Raw genomic sequence first — 25,215 nt, 5'->3', positions numbered from 1 at the left:
ATTAGGTATGCTTCAACAAGGTCCATTTAAATATATGGATATCTATTTGCTGAAACGGATCCCGGCGTAGCTCACCTCAACGTGATAGGCACGTTACAATAATCGAATAAAATAATTCGAAGTGGTCTGTATTCTGTCGAAACTGCCAGACGCGGATCGCGATTTCGATCTTTTTGGATCTCATCAGCGCGTCGCAGACAGCTCCGACAGAACACAGACCAACTTTTACCTGCTGTCTTAACAGCGCGTTTTAGAAAATACCACAAATGGCGCGGTAAACGCCATCTGTAGTACGATGCTACATTTTAGGATTACGTATGCTCCAACAAGGTCCATTTAAATATATGGATATCTACTTGCTGAAACGAATCCCGGCGTAGCTAACCTCAACGTGATAGGCACGTTACCATAATCGAATAAAATAATTCGAAGTGGTCTGTATTCTGTCGAAACTGCCAGACGCGGATCGCGATTTCGATCTTTTTGGATCTCATCAGCACGTCGCAGGCAGCTCCGACAGAACACAGACCTGCTGTCTTAACAGCGCGTTTTAGAAAATACCACAAATGACGTGGTGAACGCCATCTGTAGTACGTTGCTACATTTTAGGATTACGTATGCTCCAACAAGGTCCATTTGTTCTTGGTCTTTGGTCCTTGTTGTTGCAGTTTCGACATAATACAGACCACTTCGAATTATTTTATTACTGATATGTACCAATAAGTGTGACAGCCTACACGTTAGGGGAAGAAAAAGTGGAAGAAGTTTTCGCAGTTTGTTTTTTATACTTTAAATCAATTGCTTTATAAATCGAGCGTTAATTATTAGTTAAATGGAGTTCTGCGTCTAATTCATTTAAGCGAAATAGCGTAACAGAGAAATTAAGTTACGAACTCCCTGTTAAATTGATTTCGAGAATCAATTAAGTAGTTTGAAGGAGCTGTAATTGCAATAGCTTTGTAAGATATTGTAAGACGTGAAACAACTATTTTACAAACAATCTCATTAGTTCATTAGTCGGCAGCACACCCTGGCTAGTGGCCATTATCTGGCTATCTGAACCTTTCTACGGCATGCCTTACTATGACTGATATGGCCCTGATATGGATAGGTATCATATACCAAATCTGTTACGACATGCTCTATTATGACTGACATGACCCTGATGTGATTAACGTACTTGATCCCTTTTACGGCATATTCTATAAAGACTAATGTGGCCCCAATGTGGATGTCCTATGTTAAGCATTTTACGACATTCTTCATTTCAGCATAATCTATTAAGACTGATATGGCTTTGACATGGATACTCTTCCATACCTTTTTTACGGTACGCCTAATTAAGACTGATGTGGCTCTGATGTGCATGTCTTATTTCAATCTTTCTGCAGCATAATCTATTAAGACTGATATGGCTCTGAGATGGATACTCTTCCATACCTTTTTTACGGTATGCCCTGTTAAAACTGATGTGGCTCTGATATAGATATCTTATTTCAATCTTTTTACAGCATGTTCCTTTAAGATTGATACGACCCTGACATGGATACCCTACCAGATCCTCTTTACTATATGTCTTATTAAGACTGACGGGACTCTGATATGGATAATTTATTTCAATCTTTTTACTGGCTAGCGTATTTAGATTGATGTGGCTCTGATGATATCTTAATTAAATCATTTTGCGGCATGTCCTATTAAGACTGATGTGGCTCTGATATGGATAATTTATTTCAATCTTTTTACTGGCTAGCGTATTTAGATTGATGTGGCTCTGATGATATCTTAATTAAATCATTTTGCGGCATGTCCTATTAAGACTGATGTGGCTCTGATACGGATAATTTATTTCAATCGTTTTTCTGGCTAGCCTATTTAGATTGATGTGGCTCTTATGATATCTTATTTAAATCCTTTTGCGGCATATCCTATTAAGACTGATGTGGCCCAGACGTGGATGCCCTACCAGATCCCTTTTGTAGCATGCCCTATTACCTATTTACACCTATTTCAGCACAGTCTAATAATAATTTTGATCTTTCTTGCTAACCATATCTTCAGATGTTTAGCAATCCATGTTGCGCGGCTTTTTGGAGCAAAACACTTTATAAAAATGTTAATCGCGGTGGAGTAGTAACAAACAATCTAAAATAGTTGCTTCTCACAGGGGAGAATGATTACGCATAAATTAAAAAAGCGTCCGGAAACGTAAGCTTTTTGTTCTTCCTTGGTGGCGTAAAACTTAGGGCACCCTTAATGAAAATTACTACCTTGCTCTGTCTCTCAGAGTCCTTAACCCAATTTAGCCCAGGAGATGGAGATGGAGATTATTTCTAACGAAGACAATGCAGCCAAGGGTACAACCAACGCTTATTACCGCAATTCCATTATACATCACAAGACGCTTTACTTGCAATCAGTTAAATTTTTTAGTAGTTTTCTTGTAATAAAATTCAAGCGCTTTTTGCATTTTAAAATAACTTTTCAAGTATACATACATAGTATTTGAACTCATTTTAAAGGACCAGCAAATACGTTTCAGTACAATCGAATACAAACAAAACAAATTTTGGTTTACTATGAACCAGAAAACTTCATAGTAATTCTTCGAACGATCAAAAATTCGCAAGTGTTATTTTATTTGAATAATTTTTGAAGTAAAAATTCTTTACGCACGGTAGGGTAACTTCGTTTCACGCGAGTTGCTATGCAACGAAATCATGCAACCCCGTTGTCTGTCCCTATGTATGCTTAGATCATTAAAACTGCGCAACGGATTTTAATGCGGTTTTTTTATTAGATAGAGTAATTCAAGAGGAAAGTTTATATGTACAATACATACATAATTAGTAGAGAAACACTGATAATTGTAGAAGTTTCTAATGTGATGTCGTAAATAAACACATTCTTTTGCGCTTACATTGCAAACGCTGGCTGAACCCTACGAGATAGATCAAAATAATGTACTACAGTATTGTACACCTTAGAAAGGTCTACAAACAAGTCCGGGATGGTATACGTCTATCTCTTAGGGATAACCCACAATAACCATTTTTTATCCTTTACTTTTTAAGAGAAATAATGGCTTATTTACGAAGCGATTTTAAACAATACAGCATTAATCCTTATCCAATTAACTATTTTTAAATACATTGTGCATTTAATATAGATCAATATGGCCCTTTACAGCATGTAATTTAAATGAATATTTTCGAAGACTTAAAATGCAGGGATATAGCGGTTGCGGATGTACCGGCCGGTTTGTATTGTCTAATGACAAAAAATTGTGATTATTGTATATAAAGACATTCTATAGTATATTTACTATCAGCATTGCACCCGTGCGAAGCATAGTGTACAAATAATACCATTCAACCAATTCCTTAACCCCTATCCCGGTATGTTTGTTTGTTTGAAAAAGTTTCACTTCAGTAGCGTGTTCTATAATTACACGTTGTATTTTTTTTTTAGTGTTTCATTGATTCCATTACCTTTTTTTCAGAGGTTCTAGACAGTCACTTAATGACTTTAGAAGATAGTTTACGACTCGTACTTGTAATGTAACAAATTAGTTGCTTAATTTTTGTGGCGAAATATGTCTAAAGTACCCTATAGGGGCTCTAATATAAGACATTATAAAACTTATATGTTCTTATGAGAAGAAATAATATACGTGTAAGATAAAAATATTATGCAGTTGTACTTTGTTGAGACAGATAGAGAAAATCTTTTTGATTGTTATGATAGCTTTTCAGTTTGTTGTGGATTAAAAATCATATAATATATAACCATCGCCTTTGTGCCTTTCTAATTTGTAAATCTGCTTTGTTTTTTTAGAAACTGAATCACCAGCTGACTTAATCTCAATAAGACCAACGGAGTTATTATTTTTTCACCCACTTCATTTTGTGGTTGATAATTTTTCTACAGTTTAAAAGCGTTAATGGAAGAGAAGGCGTGGAATGTTCCTGAAATATTTTTGTTTATTTTGGTTATTTAGGTAAATAACAGTTTAATTATATCTTACGTTACGAAACAAAGTATTTTTAAGTCGGCTTGTCTGGGAGGCATTGAATTACAAACAATTTACACCACCGAAAGATTTAAGCAAATTTTAGATTACTTTATAGCCCATATTTTACTCTGAACGGTCTTAAAAGTTAACGATTTTTTATTAGAAAATATAAATAGGATTTGCTTGTTCCTGCTTTGCTCTTGCCAAAAATAACGTGTTTTTCGTATAAAAGAATAGCTTTAATTCCAGAAAATTCGCATAGAAATTGTATTAAAACAATTAATGCAGTTATTTTGGGATTGCCTATCGAAAATTAAAACAGCTGCATAAAAAGTGCCAATAAAAGCAAATAGGTGGGAAAAATAGATAATAACAAAATGAGAATACGTTATAACAAAAGCTCACTCAATTAAAAGCTTTGGTAAACAAATTCCATAAAATAGAACGTGGTACCGACCATTGAACTAAAATTATTATCAATTAAAACTCTAGTTATGCACAAGTTTTTTTATATTTACCTGATGCTGCATTACAATTGTGTTGTCTTTTATTGTACACATACATACATATATAAACAAAAAAACAATTAAAACAGTTTTTAATTGTTTATCGATTTTCTATCAGTCATCATTCAAATCGTCATTGTGATTTTAATTGTATTACTTAATAACAGTACATAATAGTAAAATATAACTGTACTACTGCATGGGACATAAAAGAAATTTAGGATATTGTAAATATTAACTTCAATGAAGGTTGTGTTTCCATAAACTTTTCGAACTAGCAGCTGCAATTTATCAGTGGCTGATTCATGATTCGGTTCACAGTAGCTATATAAAGCTTTTTATCTATTTAGTACCCACTATTTTGTATTGATCGACTATTTCTATCAGAATTGCGCCAATGATTTCCAGAAATGGTTCATGCAAGACTGTAACATTAGATAGGTACCAGATTACACTTTATCCTTGAATTGGATACATATTAAAAAAAATCCTGAATTGAAGCAAAAACTTTAGAAAATGCGGAATATTTTTAATAATAATATTTAATAATACATTTCTGATGTTATAAAAAATAAACGCGTCGTTACTTAAAATTCCATAAATATTCTATTTAGCCTAATAGTGGTAACTTATCTGAACTCTTTTAAGACATTAGGACCACATCTCCTGTTAAGACTGATGTGGTTACATAATTTCAACCCTTTAATGATATTCCTGATTTGGTTTTATAATAATGATACCCTATCTCCTTATCAGATCCATTTTACGGTATACTCTATTTAGATTGATTTGATCCTGTTGTCAAATGTATAGTGGTACAAGTTAAAGAACATTAGGAGAGGGAAATTATTACGCTCTGTTTTGTTATTTAATAGTGTCAGTTGTTGTTTTAATTTGTTAATTTCTACATAGGTATTGTAACAAACTTAATTTATATCCTTGATTATTTACATGTCAGCATCATAAGGTTGTCAGTCCTAAGTTAATCTTCGCATTTCCCTAAAACTAGAACAACCCACACCTTTAAGTATTTGCGAACAGTAATCTAATGTAAGTCTACTTCTACCCCTCCTAACCTCCGTTTTTGGCCCTAATATGTCTCCGTCTAGACCTTCATGCCTGAAAAAGGTGTTCTACTAATCTATTTCGCCTATTTATTATTGACTTCCATAGACTCTTCTGTTCTCCTATTCTTTCTAATACCTCTTTCCTTTTCTATCCACGGTATCCGCATCATTCGCCTGTTATACCACATTTCGAACGCTTCTAATCTTTTCTTTTCCGCCACGTCCACTATCCATGTTTCGCACCCGTACAGAGCCGCGCTCCAAGCTTAGACCTGTGACAATCTCTCTTTCCTCTGCTTTATATCCCTACAACTGCTTCCGACCTGACTTATTTGTCTTCCTAGATACCTAAAATCAGCTACTTCTTCTAATTTTTCGTCTCCTATCCCTACTTTTACTTCCCTTGCATACCAGTATTTTTGTTTTACTTTTATTTATTTTCATACACCACTGTTTTGTCAGTAATACATCAAAAGTACTACTAAAATTATGACCACAATTACAGGGCTTGTTGTCAAAACAGTCGACATGATCGCGTTTCTGCGGGTTTAGACATGTATAGCATGCATATACATACATTCAAATCCATAGGAAACCGCGGGTGGTACATTCGGATTCTAAAAGCTCGCATTGCCTGTTTCTGATCTCAAACAAATTATACAAAGCGCTCTTTAATGCCTTCATGTCAGCGTCGAATACGGAGAAACGGGAAAACGAACGTTAGAGAGTCGCGTCTCTCCTCTCCATTTTGTTATAATGCTGCATTTGATGCGAAACTGGCTGCGTTTGCTAAAGTAAAATGCTCGATTGATTGCTGCGATTAATTCCATTCAAGAGCAACACAATGCGTGAATGTTAACGCGTCGCTGTTATACAATTTTTATTAACAACGCCCACCTTTGATACAAATTAGGAAAGCGCCACCGTATGGAAGCAACTTCTTTTTAAAGCAGAATCAACAAATAGAAAATAAAGTTAAGGAAAGATGCATCCTGTCGTCAAATCAAAATCTTCATCATGTAATAAAAGTTGGGCACTTTAAGTAGCATTAGAACATGGAAAAGTAAAATAATAAAAAAATTGACTAAGGGTTAGAGTACATTAAGTCCAACCGGAAATTTGTCAGAGCAGGTCCTATCGGATCTGGATTTGCTAAGGGTATCTCCTGTTATGGCCCGAGCAACAACACCCTTTTACGACATGCCCTACTTAGACTAATGTGACCCTGATGGTGCTATTCTGTCTCAACCTTTTTATGATATGTCCTGTTTAAACCAATGTGGCTCTGGTGGTGATATTTCATCTGAACCTTTTTACAGTATGTTCTTTAAAGACTGACATAACCCTGGCTGATGGTAATCCTCTGTCTGAACCTTATTGAAGCTTACCCTATTAAGACTGACGTGGCCCTGATTGATGGTAATCCTCTGTCTGAACCTTATTGAAGCTTACCCTATTAAGACTGACGTGGCCCTGATGGTGATAGTATATCTGAACCCTTTATGATATGGACTGTTGCAGGTACCCTGTCTGAAACCATTTATTGCATGCTCTATAATGACTAATGTGGCCCCGACTGATGATACCCTGTCCAAATATTCTTTGGTCCTGAAGTTAATGCGCTACCAGAACCATTCTACGGCATGCCCTATTAAGACTAATGTACCTCTAATCGAAGGTAATCTAATTTTTTTTTATTACGAGCGAATTCTTTCAAGTATTTCTAAAATTACTTACATTTTCTTTCAGTTGTGCAACAAATTATTTCCAGCATTTGTTGCGTAAGTGCAGTAAAACGTACACAATTTGCAACTACTTACGTAAAGTCGTTTTTGTGATGGATCTGTCAATAAAACATATCTAAAACGGTGATTTTAAAGACCCCCTAAAGTGCTTAATTACGTCGAAAAGAAAAAAGAAAGGAAATTGTGTTATACATGTAAAGCTGTTTTCAAAATGATCCGCAAGCAGACGTAGAATGTTCAAGTAAGTCATCATCACAAGGTCGTCAGTCGTAAGACTGGTTGGATACACACCTCCACTCTTTCCTATCCTGAGCTAGTTTTTGCATTTCCCTAAAACTAGAAAAACCCACATCCTTAACTATTTGCGAACAATAATCTAATCTTGGTCTACCTTTACCACTTCTAACTTCCGTTTCTGCCTCTAATATGTCTCTGACTAGATCTTCATGCCTGAGAAGGTGTCCTACTAACCTATTTCGCCTATTTCTTATTGACTTCCACAGAGTCTTCTGTTCTCCTATTCTTTCTAATACCTCTTCAGTTCTAACCTTCTCTATCCACGGTATCCGCATCTTTCCTGTTATACCACATTTCGAACGCTTCTAACCTTATCTTTTCCGCCACGCCCACTGTCCATGTTTCGCATCTGTACAGCGCCGTGCTTCAAACATACACCTTTAACAACTTTTTTTGAATTTCTAAATTAACCGTTCCTGAATACAGAAGTGACTTCTATTAATTGACAGCATCTACAGAAAATTGAGTTCATTAATGTTTACTGATGATATACAAAGAGATCGAAATCGTGATCACACGATCCACGTCTAATGGTTTCGACAGGTCACTGTTCAGAAACTTTTGTTCAAAACTTATTTATACAACTTCAAATTAAATTTTCGGATCTGGTCCAAGGATTTACGTATTACGTGTGACTTTGAAGTCGATATCTCATTTTGATTAGAAGTCAGAAGCATATCGGACAAACGGACAGATGGATATTATATAGTTACAGTGAATTCTTATAACAGTCGTATATCTCATTTTAATCATGGTATTATATGCATTATTATAATTTTAATTTTTTCATAACAAAATATCAATACTTCTTTTTTAGGTTATTAAAGAATTTCTCCACATTTGCAAAATTATAATTTAAATTTCGGATTTATTGTTAATAATATAAGAGATACTGTTACAGTTTTTTTGCCAGATCAGAAGTACTACTTCATGATAAATTTCTGTGAAGGAGAAAATTAAATTTTCCCGACTTTCAACATATATCCGCCTTCAGATTCCTGGTATCTTGCCAATAAAGAACAAATAATATACAGAAACATCTGTTGTCGGATTTTCCATTTAACATCTGGACAATGTGTTTAAAGCTAAGTCTGCTAAATTTTCGAAGGCGTGAGCAAAATCAAACTTTTAAGAAATATAGTAAAATTGCTTATCGTCATACATTAGTTCTATTTCATTTAAAATTTAAAAAATATCAGCGAATGGATATTGAAAACAATTATTGCGGGTTTACGTACAGAAAGAAATAATGATACAGAAATCGGAATCTTGTTGCATATGTGAAAACAAAACATATTTGCTAAAGACATTTTAAACAGGATACATTCCAATTTCATAAGTATAAAAATGTCAAGTGAATCTTATGGTTCATGTGAATAAAAATTACTCAATCATCACTTTTGTACTCTATACAGATCTTGAACTACGAGAAAACAAGAAGGAAGTGGAAACCTATTCTGTGTGATTTTTCCTTATCCATACACTTAGCAAGGTCTTTTATTTTGGTTAATCTTGAAGGTTTATCGCTTTTAATTAGAACGACGTCGTTTAGTGTGAGCACCGTTTGCTCTGTGCTCAACGTTGTGAGATACATTGGGGCATTCATTGGAGGCTTTAGGTTTCAAGCAACCTTCTATCGCTGTTCTCGGCTCTTGTTATTCCTCCTAAATCCTACGTGCATGAGTTTGATCGCTACATATCCCTTATCCCATCTACAGTAATAATAATAATAGTACAGATAATGCAGATTTTATCCTGAGGACAAAATTATGAAAGAAAAATTCAGAATTGAAATGTGGAGATCAAAAGTGTTTCATGGGAAATACCCGAACCAACAACAACAGGAACGTATGGATCAAGAGGCTTCTAATATGTGGTTAAAGAAAGGAAATATATTCTCAGAAACTGAGGGAGTCATGATAGCGATTCAGGATAAAATAATAAAAACAAAAAGCTATGAAAAATATATTACTAAAAATTCCACAATTTCATCGGACACATGCCGAGCATGCAACACGTCTCGCGAAACAATTTACCACATCATTGGGGGTTGCTCATTTTTAGCCAGTTGACAATATACCGACAGACATAATGTTGCTAAACAGATGTACTCGCTGTTAGCCAAAAAGTTTAAACTCATAGATCAGATAGAGCCGTACTATGAATACAAACCACAAAAAGTATTAGAAAACCGATTAGCCAAGCTTTATAGGGATAGAGATTTAATTACAGACAAAACAGTTAATCATAACAGACCTGAAATAACACTGACTGTTAAAGAAACTAAAACAACCTACCTAATAGATGTTACTGTACCAAACACTGAGAATTTTAAACAAAAGCTTATTGACCCTAGACAAAAATTTTCAGTTTCTGAGTTATTGTCTAGGTGTTTTTATGGATCTCTCACAGTCTCTGTATGAGAGACTCGAACGATAAAATTGTTAATTCAGAGATTCCAGTCTCTCACAGAAAAACTGAATGAATAAAGCTGAAAAATTAAGAGACTCGAGTCTCTCGTAGAAAGGCTGGGATCTCTGAAATATGTTGAACTTAGAAAATTTTAACCATGTCTATCGAAACACCACTGTCTTTCAGAGATTCGAGTCTCTCGTTCAGAGACTGGATGCGAAATGAGGATCTTTCTATGAACGATTCGAGTCTCTCGTTCAGAGACGCTAAACAGTTTTTTTTACAGTCTCTCTCAGCGACTCCAGAGAGACTCGATGAGAGACGGAGACCCGAGTCTCGCTTTCAGAGACTCTGAGAAACTGAACATTTTTATCTCGGGGAGAAAATTCAAAAATATATTCCTTTGGCTGATGAAATAACAGGAATGTGGAATCAGAACACAGTTCGAATTATTCCAATAATAATATCATCAATAGTCATTACACGCTAGCCTAGCCGAGCTGAAACTGCATAAACTTACGTACATAAGTCCACAGAAATCAGTAATCCTTGATACATGCGGAATAGAATAGTACTGACATATCCCCCTTTTCAGAAAACACAACAGGTTAAATTAGAAGCCGAGTTTTTAATAATCACCGATCATATTTCAGGGCAAGAAGTACTGTTAGCTCTATAAAATTTAAGAACAGAAAATTGGCTTCCATATCATATCCCAAAAGATGTGAGTGAGGTTCTTTGGCATTAACCCGTCTTCACTTGCTCAAAGTAAACCAGTGAAAACTGAGACTAAGACCAGGAAAATATTAATAATAACTGGGAAGCAGTTGCAGTTGTTGTTGTTATAATATGTGTTTGAAATAGATTGGAAAATTTTGTATTTGTTCCAGACAATGGGATACATCGTCTGGTAGAACCAATGCAGCTTTAGGTACATTTTGTTTAACTAAAAGGCGAAGGTTGTTACAAAAGCACGGAAATTAGATTGAAATTTCCGGCCCGTTTGTTTATTAGAAAGTGTAAACAGCGCGAAATAAGCGTACGAGGGTATTTATGAAGTTAAATTCTGTTCAAGAAACTACTGTTGCACAAAAAATTAATAGATTAGATAGATAGAACTAATTGTAGAAGGCGCATCAGCAAAAAATGATTTGGTCAAGTTATTAGCAATCAAACAGTGAAAAACATAGACGCTAAATAATTAAAATCAGGTGAAAAATACAAAATTTTCACCATTGTTCTAATAGTGTTCTTGATACTTATCAAGGATGACAAAAGAGGGAGGGTGATCATTGTGAAAGAATTAACTTAAGAAACATTTGGCAAATTAAGTCGGGATTTTCAGTGTTTGAAAGGAGTCCAGGATTGATGCTAAATAATTTGAAGAGATCAAAGTCATAAGAATCTCACAAGTCCACGCAGTTTTAAAACCCAAGAACCACTGTCTTCTTTTTAGCTTAGAATAATTTATTTCGGTACTAACAGATCAGTAATGTATGAAAATAAATAAAAGTAAAACTAAAATACTGGTATGCAAGGGAAGAAAAAGTAGGGAAAGAGCGAATATAAAGATAGGATATGAAAAATTAGAAGAAGTGGCTGATTTTAGATACCTAGGAAGTCAGATAAGTCAGNAAAATGGAAGCGGTACTGACAGATCAGTACTGTATGAAAATAAATAAAAGTAAAACTAAAATACTGGTATGCAAGGGAAGAAAAAGTAGGGAAAGAGCGAATATAAAGATAGGAGACGAAAAATTAGAAGAAGTGGCTGATTTTAGATATCTAGGAAGTCAGATAAGTCAGGACGGAAGGAGTAGTAGGGATATAAAGCAGAGGACAGCGCACGGTCGTGTCGCCTTTAATAAAAAGAAGTCATTTCTATGCTCGCGAACGATTAATTTTGGAGCGCGGCGTTGTACCGGTGCGAAACATAGTCAGTGGGCGCGGCGGAAAAGAAAAGGTTAGAAGCCTTCGAAATGTGGTGTTATAGGCGGATGAGGATATCGTGGGTAGAAAAGGTTATAAATGAAGAGGTATTGGAAAGAATAGGAGAACAGAGGACTCTATGGAAGTCAATAAAAAATACGCGAGATAGGTTGGTAGGACACCTTCTCAGGCATGAAGGTCTGGTCAGAGACATATTAGAGGCAGAAACGGGAGTTAGGAGGGGTAGAGGTAGACCTAGATTAGATTACTGTTCGCAAATAGTCAAAGATGTGGGCTGTTCTAGTTTTAGGGAAATGCGAAGTTTAGTTCAGGATAGGAAAGAGTGGAGGTACGTGTCCAAGCAGTCTTAGGACCGACGACCCTATGGTGATGATGAATTTATTTCGAGATAGCATTTTATTAAGCTCTACAAATGCAAGAAACATAATGTCTATTTTATATAAAAGATGATAACAAAATCGGTTTGACAGTGTTATAATGAGCGCTTTGGTAGCCTGCCAAAATTCTCACAAGATGATGCCACGCGGAAAGGTAAGGCTATTACTGCATACAAAGCATCTGCCGTGTCCCATAGTAATAATTACTCTCTCAACATTTATTGCTTTTAATTATGGTGTTAAATACATTATGCATTAGCCAACGGCTTCGTTCAACGACCGAGGCGCTAAAGATGAGTGCCTATTCTCGAAATACAAGATTTTGGTTATGATATATGCATGATTTGTTATAAAAAAAAAGAATTCTTATGGAATTACCTTTAAACATTCCGTAATTACGGAAGTTCTGCATAAATTTTCGCATCTGCCTCTGCATCTGCATCTGGTTCCGCATTTTTTATAATGGAAGCTTACCGGAACTTAACAAAATCCTTTTGGAAATCAATATATCGGAACAATAAAACAATATTACTTTTATCTGTTGGCTGAATTTGGCCGTTTTCAAAACACAATTTAAATGGAATTGCTCGGTGCAAAGCTTCATGTAGTGCAGGTACCTACGCCAGCTTTCAGCAAGCCCTCTGTAACATTGTGAACGTATTATTATCAACCGTTTTTGTTTATGAAGTATTGACGCTAATTCACGGTAAAATTTATTTCCTAGTATTTCGTATGTTAATACTTTCCAAATTTCATTCTGTTATTTGTTTCGTACTTTAATCTAAAAACGTCCAGGACTTTCAACCCCTCCCCCCGCCGCCCGCTTTAGCCAGTACTAATAATTTCATTTCGAAAATACTAATACAGTTATAGCGTTTAGTTATTTTGGATAGTGTTTGCTCAGCCGTGTATATTTGAAGTTAAAAGTGCAATTTTGAATCCAGAAGGAAGTTCCATTTGGAATTATTTTGCTGATATTACCGATACAACTGCTAAATGCAAAATTTGTAACAAACTATTCATCACTGCATTAAACAGTCACTAAAAAGCATTACAGTTCCGCTTCCGCAAAAATTTACTATTTACTTCTGTTTCCGTTATGACACTTCCGTTGCATCGCTAGGACAGACAGTAAGGCAAACAGTGATAAATTCGGCCAGTCGTTACGAGAGGTAATGAAAATGTAAATTCTGCCGCTCTATTCAAATCTATCGAAAATGGTCGGAATTTAAAATCTGAAGCCGGTCCTGTGCGGGAATTGCCGACATAGGTGTCTGCCGAATAACGTAGCACGATAAAAACTCTTCAGCTACATGGATCGTGATTGTAAACATTACGGATTATCAAACGTGAGATAAACATAAAGAATTTAGTATATGCAAGAAAATTTACGCAAATGATAACACATTGAATAAATGAATGATTTCAACGTTAAATAACTCGTCGATTTCTAATTATATGGATATCACATTAAATAACACCAAATCGACCAAAACAGTACCTCCTTTGACGTGCAGTTGATAAAATAAAATGAAAGTAAGCAATAGAATACCAAAAGAAAAGACATCCGAAAATTGAAAGTCGAAATCAATTTACTTATACAAACTCTCGTCTGGCGGCTTGAGAAGGTGCGTGAAGAAGCTCGTAGTCACCAATTGACACCAACTTTTGAACGTTAGCGTCCCATTGTTTAAATTCAGTTAATCATTAATTACATACCAAACGCAGCAATGTGCTTTTTATTGATTTGGCAATATTTGATGTGAGATATGATGATAAGAAACTATTTATTTTCTGTATTTATTCTATCTATCAGCCCCTAGAAGTTATCGTACATTTCCTTAGTTTAATATGTCAAAATAGAGTCACAAGTATGGTCACATGGATAATGCCTAGTTTAAAATTTTCGGTATGTCGAATTCCCTCCCAATTATGCATCAATTGCCTTCAAACGGCGGCGGACCTTGAGTGCTAATTACCACTATAAAGTCATAAAGAGTTGTTTAAATAAGACAGCCTCACATCACATATTAATCTTAATATTATTCATATATTATAGACACCACAATAACAATAATAATTTTATCGGACTGCCCTTCTATTGGTCAAATATAAGACAAACTAGAACTAATAAAATTTTTCTGGATGATTGCATTAAAAAGCTAGACGCGCACGAATTTCCAAACATAGAATTTATTAAGGTAGTGGGAAACCATTTTAAAATTAAATAAATAAACATTTCACAACTGATATGTGTTTTCTTTCTGAAATTATTTTATCATTAATTTACTGAAGTACTGAAGTGCACTATAAATATCTATTTATTTTCGATAACTAAAATCGGTAAGTAGTCGTTAACTTAATTATCGGAGATGATATGAACAGGAGGGAACTCGGCTTGTACCCGGCAGGGAATTCTGCATCACCGGGTTACATTATCTGTAATTTTTATACAGTTTGTGAGAGTAAGTATTATACAAGAATTTTGACCGAATTTTACGACTCTCTGACGGTAGCGTGCGCGGTGTCGTTCCAAAACGTCCCTATTTTTGGCATATTGCCCATTGGAGCACATAGTATTTTCTCCGCGCGTATTCCATTGTCTTCAGGTGTTCGTACGTGGTCGGTTTCGATTCGGAAAGCTTCGAAAGCTCGATTTTCTACCCTTGAGCGACGGAAAGTTGCGGAGCAGTAAAGCTACGAATCCGGTGGGGGCTAGAAGCCGACCCTTCTGCGCGAACGCAACTCTCGATACCGAAAGCTCTACAAACACTTGTCGCAAAACTTTCCTTTTTGGATTTTATTCTGTTTTAAATTTTTTTTTTTTCAATCAACATCATGACGATATTGATGAACGGCGATATCAGTCGCGAATTATTTTGATCCGATCTTAAAGTGACCGACCAACTTTTTTTTATAATATTTCTAAAATATGTGGTGTTTAAAGTGTTACATTCTGATGATATATGTTGTGGTATTGTCTTCTACCGAAGTGGTTTCCGCCTTTGAAGTTATTAAGGAAGATGAAGATACAGGTAATTATTTATTGATCTGATCCCAATTGATATGTAACAATACCTGGCTAAGTTACTATAAGTATGCCATTATCTCATCAGAAATATAATCATTTTATAATTTTCTCCTTCTATTTTAAATATCGCCGACGTGGTTCTATAATATGGGATGTAGTAGAATTTTATTTTTCGGTAACACTTAAATCGTCTTTTATAGCAGGTACATGAAAGACAAAAATGACTCTGAAGATGCTCCTGACATATTAAAATCCTTAAATCCTGTATCTTACTTTATTTATAAAGAAGATCTATTAATTTCTGACAGAGTAACAGTACGAGGTAGAGAGAAATTCTTTTGTATAGGTGCATTTCCTTAAAGATTATATCTCTTTATCAAAGTTAACTTACTAATTTATAAAAAGTTTAAGTTGTTTCTATAACATTGTTTTAATCATAGCCCTGTGTCACGCATTTATTTGTCCCACTTCGAGTTTTTTGTACGCCCGTTTAATTGGAAAATTACCGTCCACGACAACGCTATTTACCAAATGAAAACATAAAGTTCGTATTGCTGTCATCGTAACTATAATAACAGCGTTTTGTTCGCGTGTCTCGTCTCAATGTCTCTTTTCGAGTTTGTTCTCGAAACGTTCGACTACCGGCTCTGTCTGTTGTAGAGCGGTTAAATTGGAAGAGGTGCAAAAACTGGACCATCACGCGAACTCTCGACGTTGGTTGTTTTGCATGAAATGTGACGGCTGAACATGAAGTTGTCATCATAAACTGTGTTCTTTCGGTTGAAATGGACAATTTGAATGTTTAACAAGCTGTTGCATAAATAATCATTTTAATTTTTGGATGTGTTTCATCCATTTCCAGTACATGATGATGATGACTGATCGATATCATACTCAAGGATAAAAACAATTTTAATAGAAAACTGTAGGAAACTGAAGTTGAAAAACAATGTTTAGTTATACTAAGGATACGATATTTTTTTGCAAATACCTATAGTAGTACCTGTTATTTTTTACTAAATCCTTCCTCTTGAAGGACGAGAATTATACACACAATTCAAACTTCTTTGTTATAAGTAATATAATAATAAATAGTCGCCAGTGATAATAAAACGTCTTATAAAAGTGTATAAAAGGTCTATAGGTACCTAATAATTCACAAAGAATAAAGGTAATTAGAATTTAGAATTGGGGCTCCGAACCAAAATCGTTCGAAAAAATTTTTCATCAATTTCTACATAATATAATTCGATATTAGAAGGTGGGGGAGACAGTTTTTTATGACTTCATAATTATAAAAGAAAATTTTTTTGAATGATAATTTTTCAAAATTCAAATCACAGTTCTAAATGGTACGTACGAGAAGAGACAGAAGGGGAGGATGTTATCTCACGGTTGTCGCTGCAAGAAATTCCTTTATTTATATTAATAGAAGAAATAGCTATATACGCTATGATGTATGCTGTAAAAAAAAATACAAATGTGTTTCCCCCGTCTCATATATAATCATTTAACCCTTAGAAATGACCAGAAATCAATGAAAAAATTTTTGGAGCCTCAATTCTAGGAATTGTATGAAATTCCAATATTGTACTAGTATAAAACTAATGCTTTCTATGAATAAATACACGAACATATCGGCGGGCAGTGGCATTAGATTAACTCTAATCTGTCATAAATCTACCTAACCAAACAATGGCGCTACCAGTGCAGGTAATTATCCTGAATTAGGGCAATTTTTGAAAACTTATTAAAAAAAAAAATTTTTTTTATTTGTAAAGTCATCAAAAACTGTCTCCCCCACCTTCTAATATCTAATTCTATTATGTAGAATGAGCGGAAATTGATGAAAAAATTATTGGAGCGATTTTGGTCTGGAGCCCCAATTCTGAACAATTACCAGAATTAAAGACGTTAGTGAAACAGACAAGATAACCTTTTCTAGCTAGAAAAGGTTATTATAATAAAATTCTGCTGTCTTGGAAAATAATGTAAGCGGACGTTTCCGCCTCTAATATTTAATTGACATTTGTAAACCTAAAAGTACAATACTTTTCAAAAATGTTTTGGTTTGACGTCATCATCATCATAAGGTCGTCAGTCCTAAGACTGGTTGGACACATACTTCTACCCTTTCCTATCTTGAGGTAAACTTCGCATTTCGCTAAAACTAGAACAACCCACATCTTTAATTATTTGCGAACAGTAGTCTAACCTAGGTCTACCTCTAGCTCTCCTAACTCCTGTTTCTGCTTCTAATATGTCTCTGGCTAGACCTTCATGCCTGAGAAGGTGTCTTACCAACCTATCTCGCCTATTTTTTATTGACTTCCATAGAGTCCTCTGTTCTCCTATTCTTTCCAATACCTTTTCATTTCTAACCTTTTCTACCCACGTTATCCTCATCATTCGCCTATAACACCACATTTCGAAGGCATCTAACCTTTTCTTTTCCGCCGCACCCACTGTCCATGTTTTGCATCCGTACAACGCCGCGCTCCAAACACGCACCTTTAACAACCCTTATCGAATTTCTAAACTAACCGTTCGCTAGCATAGAAGTGACTTCTTTTTATTAAAGGCGACTCGACCGTGCGCTATCTCTGCTTTATATCCCTACTAAAGATAATAAAGATTTTGCTTAAATTGATAAATTGTACTAAAAGAATACTTGTTTCTTTTATAGTAAAATCTGCCTTTTACAGTCTTATTGTAGGAAACCGCGACGATAAAGTAATCATAAAAATAAAACAGTGGCGATATTTTTTAGCTCAAAAAGAGCCAATGTTCGTGAGTGAGTACCACAGGGGCTTGACTTATTGTTTAGCTGATTAAACAGATTAAAACGTTCCGATTGGACGAAGTTTTTGTTTCATTTTCCTTCATACCCCAAATTATATTAAGTGCCTATACATATATTCGGATGTCTCTCAAAAAAATGGTCACAGTACGAGCTATTAATCCCGGAGTTTTTAAGATCCCTGATGAGCACCCACGGTTCAATTGTAAAAAAGAGTACTTATATTAATGTCAACATACAAAACTTCTGCGTTATTTTCTCGGAAATACATGTATAACAGTAGACTGACATATAAATGCTCTGCGTACATTGGAGGAAACAAATGACTGGACTTTTTGTCGGGAAGATAATTATTGTACTAGAAGATCAGGCTTGGTGAGAGTTTTTGTAGCGTAACCACACACACACCGGTCGTTTTTCTTTCAAAAGGTCGCTGTTTTTGGCGTTTTAAATAGCGTCCACGCTGCCCGACACTTAATCAGTTTCAGGATTAATTCAAACGGTATTTACTATTGTGAAAACGGGACACTGATACGAATGTAGAGGCAGAAACTGTCATTGTTGTTTTTTTTGTTCGTTCGTTTTTTTTTAATTGAATATCAAGCTAATTTGTTGCCGCTCGCGGTGACAATGAACGAATGTTTCTGATTCTTTTAGTTAAATATTTTACCCTTGCATAAAAGCAGAAGTAACTGCAGAGCGTAAAGGACTATTAACTGAGAGTTCATTAAAAACAGGGAAAAACTGGAATTTACTAATTTTAAAGAGATTGACTTTGTAAGGATAATATCATCATCTTCATCATCATAAGGTCATCAGTCCTAACGCGCCTCCTCTCCTTTCTAGCCTGAGCTAGTCTTCGCATCTCCCTGAAGCTAGAACAACCCATATCTTTAACTATTTGCGATCTAATATGTCTCTGACTAGATCTTCATGCCTGAGAAGGTGTCCATAGAGTCCTCTGTTCTCCTACTCTTTCTAATACCTCGTCATTTCTAACCTTCTCTATCCACGATATCCTCATCATTCGCCTGTAACATCACATTTCGAACGCTTCTAATCTTTTGTTTTCCGCCACGCCCATTGTACATGTTTCGCACCCATACAGTGCCGTGCTCCAAACATACATCTTTAACAACCTTTTTCGAATTTCTTAATTAAGCGTTCGCGAGCATAGAATTGACTTCTTTTTATTGAAGGCGACTCGACCCTGCGCTATCCTCTGCCTTATATCCCTTATACTCCTTCGATGATACGAAGTTTATTAAAGTAGATGGGAAAATTTTTGGATTTTGTCCTTTCGTAAATCACCCAGAAGCTGTTTAATAAATTTCTACCAACGATAGGGTAGGTTTTGTGATATTAGCGTAGGATTAGTTTTATTTATATAGGGGTAGGTGTGAAGAAAAGAAAATTATGTATTATTTGAGTTTGTTATTGTGCGTTATTGTGGGGGTGGTTTCAAACCATTGTCCCTCTAATGGAATGTAGTTTACATTTCTATAAATAGCGTTACACAGCTAGTTTTGTAATATGTGGGGGTAAATATAACCGATACTGTCATGTTTGCTTTTAGTACGTACAAGCACTTTGATCACATTTGGTGCCAAAGTTAAGGGCGATTTTGGGTCATCAAATTTGTTCTCATTTTCAACTGCTTTCCCTTTGTTAAAATTAAAAATTGTTTATGTTACTGGAATAATACAGAAATCAGAACGTTTTTCTCATTTTGCTTTTTAATTACAAAACTCGACGTATAATCACTGACAACCGTCATACCAAAGAGGATAAATAGTCATCCTTCGTGCAGATACATTAAGCTAACCTGTCCTGATGTTTGTAGTAATTACACTGTACAGGAAATGACCATTAATTACTTTAAATAATGCATGCTGTGTAACGTGCACTTTATTTGGTAAAATTCATGCTTAGCACTGACAACATTTACAAATTCTTTCTTCACCCACCCATGCCGTTAATGAATCCACATCTAGTGCTATTACCCCCAGGAAGTTAGAAATCTGATCATGTAATTAGTCTACTATGAGACTGTGATCAATATACTACAAATTTTTGAACTGAAACTTCTTTACGCACGGCTGGGTAAGTTCGTTTTATGCGAGTTGCTATGTAACGAAATCATGCAACGCATTTCCTCCGCTGTCTGTCCCTATGTATGCTTAGATCTTTAAAACTACGCAACGGATTTTAATGCGGTTTTTTTTATTAGATAGAGTAATTCAAGAGGAAGGTTTCTATGTACAATACGCATAATATAGTAGAGAAACACTGATAATTTTAGAGGTTTCTCATGTGATGTCGTAAATAAACACATTCTTTTGCGCTTACATTGCAAACGCTGGCTGAACCCTACGAGATGGATCAAAATAATGTACTACAGTATTGTACATCTTAAAAAGGTCTACAAAAAAGTCCGTGATGGTATATGTCTATTTCTTAGGGATAACCCACAATAACCATTTTTTATCCTTTACTTTTTACGAGAAATAATGGCTTATTTACGAAGCGATTTTAAGCAATACAGCATTAATCCTTATCCAATTAAGTACTTTTAAATACATTGTGCATTTAATATAGATCAATATGGCTCTTTACAGCCTGTAGTTTAAATGAATATTTTCGAAAATATTACAGACATAAAATGCAGGGACATAGCAGTTGCGGCGGTACCGGCCGGTTTGTATTGTCTAATGAGAAAAAATCTGTGATTGTTGTATATAAATACATTCTATAGTACATTTTCTATCAGCTTTGTACCCGTGCGAAGCATAGTGTACAAATAATACCATTAAACCAATTCCTTTACCCCTATCCCGGTATGTTTGTGTGTTTGAAGAAGTTTCACTTCAGTATATATACGTTATAAATTTTTTTAATTACTTACAATATTCGCCAAGAAGAAAGTACAAAACAAATCAGAAGGAAATTAACCATTTATTGTTCGTTGTAAGATGATACGATTTAAAAGTTTATAATACGTAATTGCCTTTATTGGGAGGCTAAATTATTCAATGATAACGGAGAGTGACAGGCAATAAAAACCTTTGCTAGTTCAGCTCTAAACTATTAATAGTACGTTTCTGTTGCTTTATAATCGTAATGACCGAGAGAATGAAGCTCGCCTGAGGGCGGTTTTGTGCATTAGAGAGTTAAATGGATATTGCAGGGATACTTTGTGTACTGGTGTATATTTCCATCTTGTTACGGAAGTCGTAAAACTTTTAAGCAAAGTTTAGTGTAATAGGACACAATTTTACTAATTTGTAATCCATTCCTATGTTTCAAACATAAACGATCAACAAGCCCGGAAAATAATGTCCCAAAAAAAATTTCAACACCTTTTTACCCTCCCCCCTTAGGAGGTTGAATTTTTCAAAATGTCGAGATAAGTCTTTCAAAATTAAATGAGAGAACATAAGACCAAGTTTCTAGTAAATCTGACCACAAATAATATATGTTCCATTTAAACATTGCAACTCCTCTTCACCACTCCTCTCCCCCAACAGAGATTGAATTTTTTAACCAGTTTCAAGTAAATCGTACCAAAAATAAACATGCAATCTTTGCAAACCCCTTTCAGCTTCCTTAAGAGGTAGAATTTTGTAAAATGTTGAAATAGGAATGTATGTCACTAATTTTATATTAAAGCCAAGTTTCAGGCAAATCTGACTATAATGTCAGTTGCGTTTTCTTATACCACTTTTTTTCACGGGAACGGTATCCTATGTCCGTCTCCTGCTTCTATGCTATCTCCCCACCAATTTTCAGCCAAATCGGTTCAGCCGTTCTTGAATTATTAATAGTGTAACTAACACGACTTTCTTATATATATATATATATAGATTACATGCAATGCGTGAAACAATAAAAAAGAAAGGGCAAAGACCCAAATTCTTTTGTGTAAAACACTGTATGGATACGTGTGTGTACATAGATGATTTATGACCGAGCTATAGACCGCCGGCAGAGAGATTATGTGACATGTGATGTCTTTTTTCGATTGCAGCCAGCTGGCGTAAGTTTGTAACAGCAGCATAAAACTAAAACAAAAACTTTATCGTGTACCTAGTTGTTAATGTGTTATTTTATGTTTAAATCTTTATTTTTGAAGTGACAACGTCTTATAATTCGATGGAGCCGGCTGCACGCACGAAAAAACGTGACTCATGCGGCGTTACCTCGCTCTGAGGCGTTTATTTAAGGCTTGAAGTGCAAGCGAGAGCGCGGAACGAGCGACAAAGAGGCACAATCGGCCTCCGCGTTCGGCAGCGTTCTCTCTCCTACTTGAGTGAGCGATGCGTCCGCGTGGACAGTTGCTATACAATAATACATTTCCATTTACCTCCTTCTCTATATCCATACAAAATATCTATCAAACAAATAACATTAAAATTTTCTTTTGAAAATTGAAACCATTCCATCAGTATTTTGTTATGACGTTGTCACGTTCAACTATCGTCAGTAAATCGACTTACAGACAACCGATTTTTTTTCTAAAGTTAGTTACTGGCAGAATAAGTGTAAGTTGTTCGACGTGAGTGAGCTCAATTCGAGTTCAATTCGAGCTCCCATTCTCTCCTTTTTGCTTTTTCTTAACACACCTTTAATCATTTACGCTTAAAATCCTGTTGTTTTTTGACGAAATGAGGATATACACGGATTTAAAATTTTAAATCGGACATTAAAACATGAACAATGTCCTCCGAGGAATTATTTAAGTATTTACCGTTTAAAGATCGTTCCGGAAGTTTTGGCACGGACGAAACGGAAAATAAGGGCTGAATGTAATGAATGTCTTTATATCCTAAATAGGCTGGCTAATGGAAGCTGGGAGCGAAATTTATAGTCCGAGACGTCTGATATTATTATGGACGGAGTATTCGGCAGTATTAAAGGGAATGATTCGGATCAATTAGTTAGTCAAATGAGTTATAAGATTAAAATCACCAGCTCCAGGAAGAATTAGAGTGGATATTTGTGCCACACGAAGTTATCCTTAATACTTAGCAGGCCTTAAAATAAAATCGATGAATAAAATGTTCCGGTTTCCAGTACCTAAATTGGGACATCGCATTAAAAAATATATCTACATAGTACTTACAAATTATGTTGACGAAGTTGACCTATCTCTAAATGGAATAGTTTAATGATCCAAAGACTCAATTACAAATGTACACCTGCTAGCGGCCAAGAAAGATAAGGGTATCTTTATCTGTCTTGTGGTAGGTGTATGGGTTAATAGATTTATTGTTCCAGTAATAAATTATAAAGTACAAGATTTACAATTTTCACTTTATAATCCAAAACCGGCAAAATTAAACTTAAGCGACTATAAGTAGGTACAGATAAGGAAACGTCTTCATTTGCAAAATCCATTAAAGTGACTCCTAAAGTGACTCGCCTATAGTTGGGACAATTTAAATAGGCAAAGCCCGCAATAAATTACCCGAGTAGAATTTATTTTGAGAATTCCAATTGGGTCCCTATTGGAGATTGTTGGATTTGCCCAAATTAGGCATTTTCCATCTATACCCAATGAATTTTGATCTGCGTATTTTAGGGCAATCCCAAACTTTGCCCAAACTGCACTTCCCAACTACAATCTTATTGAAGAGTAATTAGTAATTGTTTAGTTTAGCTCAGGATAGGAAAGAGTGGAGGTACGTGTCCAACCAGTCTTAGGACTGACGACCTTATGATGATGATAAAATAGTTATTTTATTTATTCTATCCTATTAATAANATATTGAAGAGCAGCCTAGATTAGAGGAAAGAGTGAGTGACTCTCCAACGAACGTAACCTAGCGGAAAATGCAGTTTTAGTAGAAATTATACTTATAGCACCATGTGATATACTACTCATATTATACTTAAAATATTTTTCTTTATAATACATGTATTATTTTCATTTTAATATCATCATCATCATAAGGTTGTCAGTCCTAAGACTGGTTGGACACGTACCTCCACTCTTTTTTATCCTTCGCATTTCCCTAAAACTCCTCCTAACTCCTGTTTCTGCCTCTAATATGTCTCTGACTAGACCTTCATGCCTGAGAAGGTGTCCTACCAACCTATCTCGCCTATTTTTTATTGACTGCCATAGAGTCTTCTGTTCTCCTATTCTTTCTAATACCTCTTCATTTCTAACCTTTTCTACTCACGATATCCTCATCATTCGCCTGTAACATCACATTTAAAAATAAAAATTCATTTGGAATTTCCCCAAATTTTTCAATTAGGGCTTTCCCTACCGGGTCCCAGGTGGGGAAAGCGTTACATTTCCAATAGGGAACCGTTCGGGTATCCCATTTGGGACCCCATTTGAATTTGGGAAAATCCAATCGGGACCGAACCGGTTCCCAAAAATAAATTCTACTCGAATATCTGTAGGAATGGACGTATCTTCTCTCTTGTTTCCACTTGAGACTGTAGTCGTTTGCAGCGTTTTGAACACGCCCTTGTTAAATTAGGAAATACTTCATGAGTAGTACAGACAACGTGAAAAGAGATGACCGAATAATAGTAGAGGTTGTTTTGTTTCGCAAAAGATCACAGTAGGCTTTATAACTGTCTGGTTGGAATTATATCTTTAAACAAGCATCTACTGGCAACATGCTCTTTCTATTATACATCAATTGGTGTAGTGTCCGCTGCAATTTCTCCCTGACATCTCTTTTCTATGTTTATGATATTTCCTATAAAGTCGTGAGTAGGTAGGTGTAAGTAAATGCATCAATTTTACTGCGGACTATGCCAATTTTAAACGCCTCAACTATAGCTGAGACATTTCGCCGACAAATGTATCATCATCATCATCATAAGGTCATCAGTCCTAAGACTGGTTGGACACGTACCTCCACTCTTTCCTATCCTGAGCTAAACTTCGCATTTCCCTAAAACTAGAACAACCCACATCCTTAACTATTTGCGAACAGTAATCTAATCTAGGTCTACCTCTACCCCTCCTAACTCCTGTTTCTGCCTCTAATAT

At 35.3% G+C, this 25,215-nt stretch overlaps 2 protein-coding genes across 2 annotated transcripts in view; one reads left to right on the top strand and one right to left on the bottom strand.

The window, feature by feature from the left end:
* LOC108734380 overlaps window positions 1-25,215 on the bottom strand; it is a 120,308-nt gene that overhangs the window by 27,952 nt on the left and 67,141 nt on the right. The window lies entirely within an intron of this gene.
* The window catches only part of LOC108734373 (synaptogenesis protein syg-2), a 261,522-nt gene continuing 251,395 nt past the window's right edge, over window positions 15,089-25,215 (top strand). The window contains exon 1 of the mRNA XM_018465908.1: window positions 15,089-15,404. Coding sequence (XP_018321410.1) covers window positions 15,302-15,404 — 103 coding nt within the window. The 5' untranslated portion in view covers window positions 15,089-15,301. The remainder of the gene's footprint in view (window positions 15,405-25,215) is intronic.

Source organism: Agrilus planipennis, unplaced genomic scaffold (genome assembly GCF_000699045.2).
Source record: "Agrilus planipennis isolate EAB-ADULT unplaced genomic scaffold, Apla_2.0 scaffold54, whole genome shotgun sequence".
Taxonomy (NCBI): Eukaryota; Metazoa; Arthropoda; class Insecta; order Coleoptera; family Buprestidae; genus Agrilus; species Agrilus planipennis.
The sequence above is the reverse complement of the archived record's forward strand: the minus strand, read 5'-3'. Positions and strand labels throughout refer to the sequence as shown.